The sequence below is a fragment of the Alosa sapidissima genome, chromosome 12, assembly GCF_018492685.1.
Source record: "Alosa sapidissima isolate fAloSap1 chromosome 12, fAloSap1.pri, whole genome shotgun sequence".
In the NCBI taxonomy this organism is placed as follows: Eukaryota; Metazoa; Chordata; class Actinopteri; order Clupeiformes; family Clupeidae; genus Alosa; species Alosa sapidissima.
Window position 1 is genome coordinate 30,040,712 of NC_055968.1, and position 8,418 is coordinate 30,049,129.

At 44.1% G+C, this 8,418-nt stretch overlaps 1 protein-coding gene across 3 annotated transcripts in view; it reads left to right on the top strand.

The window, feature by feature from the left end:
• LOC121677727 (FYVE and coiled-coil domain-containing protein 1-like) overlaps positions 1-7,419 on the top strand; it is a 32,238-nt gene extending 24,819 nt beyond the window's left edge. For all 3 annotated transcript variants that reach the window (XM_042056645.1, XM_042056644.1, XM_042056643.1), the window contains exons 15-19: positions 201-348; positions 2,326-2,433; positions 2,888-3,104; positions 3,339-3,446; positions 4,194-7,419. In XM_042056645.1, coding sequence (XP_041912579.1) covers positions 201-348; positions 2,326-2,433; positions 2,888-3,104; positions 3,339-3,353 — 488 coding nt within the window. In that variant the 3' untranslated portion in view covers positions 3,354-3,446; positions 4,194-7,419. The remainder of the gene's footprint in view (positions 1-200; positions 349-2,325; positions 2,434-2,887; positions 3,105-3,338; positions 3,447-4,193) is intronic.
• Positions 7,420-8,418: the final 999 nt, after the last annotated feature.

The following is an 8,418-nucleotide window of genomic DNA, read 5'->3' on the forward strand; positions in this document are numbered from 1 at the left end:
GGATTGGTAGAATAGCCCTATTTTTCTGTGATGTTTCCACAAATTGATGTAGCACTGTAGTTTTTCACAAGGTGTTTTAGCAGTTCTATTAAGCCCTGGATTAGCACCGGTATTGCATGAGTCATGGTAACTGTTATGGGGGGAAATGATAAGTTACTTTATTTTGGCCTTTTTCACTTTGTTTCTGTGTTGTTGCCTAGTGACGGATCCGGCTGCCAAACAGGATGATGCGGTTTACGACATCATCACTGAGGAGGAAGTGAACGGCATTTATGACGGCGATTCGCTCTCACACACGACAGCTGGCTCTCTGGATGGGGAGAGTGAGGGCAGTGCTCCAGCTGACCTGTGAGCACGCACGCACACACGCACTCGCGCACACACACACACACACTCACACTCGCGCACACACACTCGCACACACGCACGCACTCGCGCACACACACACACACACACTCACACTCGCACACACGCACACACACTCGCACACACGCACGCATGCACACGCACTCGCACACACACTCGCACACACACACTCGCACACACACTCATACACACGCGCACACACACACTCGCACACACACACACACACACACACACACACACCAACACGCAACATGCATTACACCCACAACAATTTCACAGGTAAACAATACACATACACATTATGCATTAGTGCATTAACATTCCTGGACAGAGGCTTATAAAAATGTAATACCTGCAAGCATGCTGATAGGTAGACTCACACCTGATGAACAACATAGAGCACTATACAGACAAGCTCATAAAAACTCTGTGTCTTCAATCAATTCTAATGAATACACAGGCATGCGCACAAGTATTATCACATCACGTTGCTGTACAAGCTAATCTGCCTGGCTAAAGACAGACAGGAACAGACCTGTGTTTCGCGCGAGAGCGTTTTTGTGTCCAGCTCTGTGTGTAAATGACAGAGCGAGAACGTAGTCTGAGCATGCAGTGTCATTCTGATGACTGTAAATGTATTCATTTGAGATTGTGCACACATTCACAAGCCTCCAACAGATATCCATTTTTCTTCTTTGGAAAATCTCTGTCTTGTATAGATAAAGGGATCGAAGGGAGGAAGGAAACTAGATAGGAAAGGAGAGAAGGAAGGACAGGAAAATATGAGAGAAGAAAAATCAGAAGTTGGCAGTAACACTTGTCTCTGTGTGAGCACAAATGGAGAGGTTTCCCAGTGGACGAGGTGCTGCGGTGAGAATTACGCCTCTCAGTATCTGACCCAGTGCAGCACTGTTGCCTGTCTTGTCAGCATTGCTCAGCCTCAGTGGGATTTCTCACTGACAGAAAGGCTTCATTTGATATACCTGGTACACCTGGTGGGTTCAGTAGTAGAGCAAAAAATTACTCTTCGAATGAAAGAACATCAAAAATCACAATGGTAGCCGTAGGTAGGATTTCTGTCAGATACATGCAACACACTCCTGAAGTAGAGCCTTAAAGGTGTTGTTTATGGGGTTTAAACAGTGAATCACAATGCTCAGGTGGAGCCTTAAAGGTGTTGTTTATGGGTTTTAAGCAGTGAATCACAATGCATAGGTGGACTCTTTTGTCCTTGAATGTACTACAAATATAAAAGAAGTATGAATCAACACAACGGCTAGGCAGCCCTATGATGTAGGTATGCAGGTATGGAATGTGTCCTTGTGTTCACCATACACAGATCACTCCGGAAAAGAAGCATTCAAAAATAAAATTAAACAAAATCAGTCTTCACATTATACTCCAGAAGCCCTAGGGATCTCTGTAAAAGCAAATAAGCTGGATAATAAGGACTTTTAACTGGTGTTGTGGGGGGTGGTGGGGTGTTGTGGGGGGTGGTGGGGTACATGACAGTGTGTTTACTCCTCTCTCCTCTCCTCTCCTCCTCTCCTTTCCTCTCCTCCTCTCTCCTCTCCTCCCCTCTCCTCTTCCCTCCCCGCTCCTCTCTTCTCCCCTCCTCCCCTCCTCTCCTCTCCTCCTCTCTCTTCTCCCCTCCTCTCCTCCTCTCCTCCCCTCTCTACTCTCCTCCTCTCCTCTCCCCTCCCCTCCTCTCCCCTTCCCTCCTCTCCTCCCCTCTCCTCTACTCTACTCTCCTCCCCTCCTCTCCACTCCTCTCCCCTCCCCTCCTCTCCTCCTCTCTCTTTCCTCTCCTCCCCTCCTCTCCTCCTCTCTCATCTCTCCTCTCCTCCCCTCCTCTCTTCTCCTCCTCTCCTCCTCTCTCCATCTCTCTCCTTTCCTCTCCTCTCCTCCCCTCCTCTCTCCTCTCCTCTCCTCTCTCTTCTCCTCTCCTCCTCTCTCCAGGGGTGCTGAGGACAGGAGAACTGGGGACACCACGCCCGAAGAGCAGGACGAGGCTGTGGCCACTGTGCAGGATGCCGAGATCAACCTGCTCAAGTCGGGGGAATTAAGGTAAGGCCTGGTCATACATACATACACACACACACACACACACACACACACACACACACACACACACACACACACACACATACACATACACACTCACTCACAAAACCACACACACACACACATACACACTCACTCACAAAAACACACACACATACACACATACACACTTACTCACAAAACCACACATACACATTCAATCACAAAACAATGCGCATACATGCGCACACCTTTATTTTAATCCACCCGTCATAGTTAATCACTAAATTGGCAGTGTAAGGTCATGGTAATGACAAATCAGATGAATTTGGCTATGGGGATAAAAAAACATTAGAATTAAAAACAGTGTTTTGAGGATCTGAATCCTTGGTGAATGTGAGGGCAAACGAGTAGGCAGGGATCCCTGCCGTGTTTGTAGAGCGCTAGTGACCAGTAGCGTGGTTGTGGCTGTTGGCAGTGAGTCGGTGGGGCTGAGTCTGGAGGAGGTGTGTGACTTCGGGGACGGCTCGCGCGAGCTCCACATCAAGGCCAGCAGCTACAGCCTGGTGCCAATCAGCGTCGCCAGCGGCAACCGCGGACCCACCATCAGCTGGATCTTCTCCTCCGAGCCCAAGAGCATCTCCTTTAGTGTGGTCTTCCGGGAGGATGAGCACACCCCCCTGGAACAGTCAAAGGTGTGTGTGTATGTGTGTAGGTGTGTGTAGGTGTGTGTAGGTGTGTGTGTGTGTGTGTAGGTGTGTGTGTGAGAGAACTTCAAAGAGCCCCCGTGAGATACAGGGTTATGTTTGTTTGTGTACTCCCTGTGGTTATAAAACTCATATTCTGCAGGTGGTGCATGCACAGTAAGTTTAATACGCGGATGGGTGTATGTGTGTGCATGCGTGTGTGTGTGTGTGTGTGTTTTGCAGGTTCTGATTCTCTGACTCGCTGCAACTCACACAAAGAGACCATCCAGGGACAGTTGAAGGTCCGGAACCCTGGATCTACATTCTGGTCTTTGACAACTCATTTTCAAGGTATTATTTGCCTATTTATTATTTCTGTGTGTGTGTGTGTGTGTGTGTGTATGTGTGTGTTTGTTTGTGTGTGTGTGTGTGTGTTTGTGTGTGTGTGTGTGTGTGTGTGTGTGTGTGTGTGTGTGTGTGTGTTTGTGTGTGTGTGTTTGTGTGTGTGTGTGTGTGTGTGTGTGTGTGTGTTTGTGTGTGTGTTTGTGTGTGTGTGTGTGTGTGTGTGTGTGTGTGTGTGTGTGTGTGTGTGTGTGTGCGTGTGCGTGTTTGTGTGCGTGTAATGAAAAGATATATATCGTATAGTTGGTGTTTATAGTATTGTGTGTTATGCCCACAGAAGGGTTTTGAGTTTTTAGACTTGTGTAGTAATTGCATATAGTATGGTTAGGGGGCAGCCGTGGCCACTGGTTAGCACTCTGGACTTGTAACCGGAGGGTTGCCGGTTCGAGCCCCGACCAGTGGGCTGAAGTGCCCTTGAGCAAGGCACCTAACCCCTCACTGCTCCCCGAGCGCCGCCATTATAGCAGGCAGCTCACTGCACCGGGATTAGTGTGTGCTTCACCTCACTGTGTGTTCACTGTGTGCTGTTTGTGTTTCACTAATTCACCGATTGGGTTGGTTAAATGCAGAGACCAAATTTCCCTCACAGGATCAAAAAAGTATATATACTTATATACTTATATATGGTATACATATGGTAACTAGATGGATAGAAAGCCACTTATAGTGACTTGTGGGTGTCTGATCACTTCACAGGTTCATCTCAAAGAAGGTGTTGTACCATCTGACAGTGGAGAAGCCCATCATCTACGATGGTAGTGACTGCCCACAGTGATGGGCTCCACCTTGACAAGGCGACGGTGGCCGCAGACAGGGCAGACTGGCTTCCTCTTCCTGTCAGGTCTTCCTTTTAGCGCCCAAAGCCTGGATTGTACTACACCTCTTGTAACACTTAGAAAAAAAAATCACAAATTGTTTTGTCTGTCATATCTCTGGTTTTTCACTATTGAGATATGACTAACTGAGCAAGTAATGACTTTTCCAAGTGTTACATGGTTAATTATACATCACTGTCCCTGGGGTGATATGGTCCAGTTGACATCTTTTGTAAACACAGCTTTGTCAATCATAACAGAAATAGGGACTCAGGGAGGGTATGGGTGGATCTTAAATTCATTTTTATTCATTCTAATTATTTTTAACCAACTTTTGTCGGCTTGTGCCAAGTACACTGTGTGTGTGTGTGTGTGTGTGTGTGTGTGTGTGTGTGTGTGTGTGTTTCTGTGTGTGTGCGTCTGTGTGACTATGTGTTTATAATATGCATGTGCTTCTGGTAGTCTGGCTTTTAGATTTGTAGTTATTTATCTTTTTCTTTGTTCATTGTGGTCCTGTGACTTATAGCCAAACACTGGCATTGGTCTGTGGGCTGGGCTGCCACACGTGGCTATTATAGCTTTCTCATTAATGCCATTTACCGTTCAGCAATGCCATTCACCGTTCAGCAATGCCATTCACCGCTCATTTCATCAACAAATGCCAGACTTCTCCTCCGCCTACCGCCTAGTTTGTTGCATAAATAGTAGGACCATGTTTTATGTTTTTTTTTTTTTTTTTTAAAGTATGTTTATATAAACTCCATGTATGCAGTTTTTGTTTTTTGCTTTTAGTGATGATCACTAGGGTAAAGTAAATATCAGGAGCAATTATAACCAAGTAACAAGAGCAATAACCCATTTCCAGACCTTGTCTGAAGAACATTCAGACAAAGCTTACCTCAAACCAGTGACTTTGTATAATAGATAGCCATCATAGCTGGGACAGCTACCAAACTCAGAGTATATTTTTCCTTCTAAAACACAAATAGCTGCCTATTCAAGTTGATGGAATATGACATTAATCATGGAGTCTTCTCCTTCTCCTTATGCACATATACCAAGTATATATTTTATTTACACTATAGTACGAGTTTTTGTAAACAATCATGAAAGATTGATGATGATCCCCAGAGGCTTTCATAAACACTTTCATACAGGCTTTCAGATCATCACCTTGCAGGAACTCGAGTGAAATCCCCACGGTGTTAGGAAACAAATGAGTTTTTCACAGGAATGCCTAAACTCAGGGCAGGTGACCACATCCGTCTGGGGCCAGGCAGGGGTGTGTTTCCCAAAACCATAGTTGCTAACTAAGTTAACTTCCCATTAATTTCCCATTGCCAACCAACTAAGTTGCTAACAGGTGGTTAGCACTACCGGTACTATGGTTTTGGGAAACGCACCCCAGGGCGCTTACTCTTCGATTTTAGATAAATCTCCGGCCAGCGGCCTCACTGGAGAGGACCCAGCACAGGGTTCCGTTCTGTGTGTCCTCTGTGTGCTTTTTAGGGTTCTGCGGTAAGACTCCTCGGTGGGTTCATGGGATAGAGTGGCTGATGGGTACGGGTTAACAAGGGAGAACTGGTAACCAGTGTAGTTAATGGTGACTGCTCTGTGGCTTTGATTAAGGTCCTGATAGTGACTGTTCTATGTGCAGTGGCAAAGTCCCTGTGGGTGATCATATTCAGGTTCAGTGAGTTATCATTAGTATTCTGTGCGTGGTGTTTAGGTTTCTCTATATTGAAATCCATTGAGATGTGCACCGTAGTCCAAGGACTGACTTATTCACTTCGGCCAGACCATCTCTTTAACTTTAAATTTCACTTTAGTCCTCCCAAAGAAATCCATAGGAGATTTGGTGCAGATGCAGAGGTTATTGTGTGCTCATGGAATACTTTTAAAGTACCTCTGCTTTAAAATACATGAAGAGATAGACCAGGCTCTCTCATCTTCAATAGGTTTTTGAGAAAATGTGGCAACTTCAGAGAGACCAAGTCCTCTGTAAAGCGTCCTCTTCAGAAAAGCACTCAGTAAAAGAGCACAGAGTCATGAGAAACGCTCAATGTCGGGGCACAGCTCTATGCAGGAACTGAATGACAGTTCCAGTTATGGTTCCATTTTCAACAGTTCTGCTCTCCTAGAGCATTTGAGAGCTGCAAAGGAACACTAAAGTAAAACAAGCCGTTCCCAAGTGATTCTTCTTTTTGCTAAGTGTCTCCAGGTTGGTCTGCGTCAGTCCCTTTATATTTAGTGCTCAAAACTAAACAATAGTTTTGTAATTTTACCATGATCTTGAGTGGCCAATGGAATTAGGTAGAGCTATGCACACCGACATATTATACCATTTGTGAACCGAATCTAATTGTGCCACATCTGTATTATGTTTGTGTCACTCATATAGTAATATGAAATCAAGTCAAGGGCTATATGCAATCAGTCACTGCTATTTTAATATTCAGGGGGAATGTCATAATCTTTGTATTACTAACACATGCTCTGAGAGCCACGATCAGTTAAGTGGGTACTGCTTATACTGAGATACAGTTCTATATTTACATAATAAACATTTTGTATCTCTTAAATCTTTTTTGTAATTGATAAAAAAAAAAAGAATGAGGAAATAAGAACACTATATATTTTCAGCACAGTTTTGCACTTTTGACAACAAACAAATTTCCTCTTTTAAAAGGTGATGAATGATTTTATAAGAAGCGCTCACAACTTTTAAGTTGGTATCGACTTGGCTTTTCATTGATTGAAGAATCTTGTGAAGGTGTGTTCGGTAGTCCTTAACCTCTAGATGAGAAATAACCATGTGTCTGGAATATGCACCATTCTGTTCATTCATCTAATGTGTCTCAGACCCTCTGAGGGAACCAAAGCCTCCAGACACGGGATTATATGTGAACCTCAGGTCCTTTTCTTCTTCTAGAGGTAATTAATGACTCTGGACCATACTTCAACATTAAAAAGAATGAAGCCCTGAATCTTCAATGATCTAGAACGAGAAACAGGTTCAGCTGTACGGTCAGCATCACTATTGAATGGTTACTGGTCAAATGGTGCATGTATTTTGTTTTGAGTCAGGTCAATAAATTCTGTAAAGAGAAGTTAATGTCTCCGGTCTGGTTCTTCACACTTCAATAACATACACAATGGTCAGTCTGTACATGTGGGTCTACAAAGACAGGGGCACATACTGGATATTGGACATCACACGAAAAAGTGCACAGCTAAATCAAAACTGTTTCATCATGATGTTCAGTGTACAGTACAGTCAGAGTATGTATGGAGTTACAATATAGTCATTTCAACTGCTAATTCAACTATGAGATAGTTATTTATCATAAAGAGTTGGTGTTTCGAGTCAGTGTCAAATTCTGCAAACAACTGTACTGTACACTGACAAAAATTAATATGGTTCCGACACAAATTCTCATGCTTGAAGTTGAAGTTCTCCTCAACTCTCTCTGTGTTAAATGCCACCAGAGGCAAATAGAGAGGCCCAAGTTACGTGCTGGTTTAGCTGGGGCCAGAGCAGATTAGCCAAGCTGGGTGCTGATCTGTTGGGGAACTGCTGCATTAGCTGGGAATACTAAAAGCTCAGTAGGAGAGACTAAGCTGAATGTTGATGAAGGCTGTGGTGGCTACTCCAACCGCTGTGGCAGCAAGGAGGGTGACCTGGAGCTGATCGGGAGCCAGATGAGGTGGGGAGACAGTCGAAAGCTATGGTTCATATGATGATCTGCTTGACTATAGAAATGAAGAGTTTGGTTCCAAAACGCTATATATCTCCGTTTTTAAAAACATTAAAAAAGGCATGCTATTTAATTGTGTATTTCAGGTAATATCAATCAAATTGCAGTTGTGCTGTTTTAATTGAGTAAAGATAAATGAAATAACAATACACAAATACAGTTCTACTGAAATGACTGAAAACAAAAGAAAAATGTAAAAAAAATATATAGCTGCAAGCAGCAATGAAGGGGCCAAGCAGAATAGGCCGGAGTAGCTACGGAGACAAGATAGAACTCAGCAGGCACCCGCGATTAACACTTTCAACAACTTTCACATCAAAACATAACTGACTTTGAAGGGCTGAAACA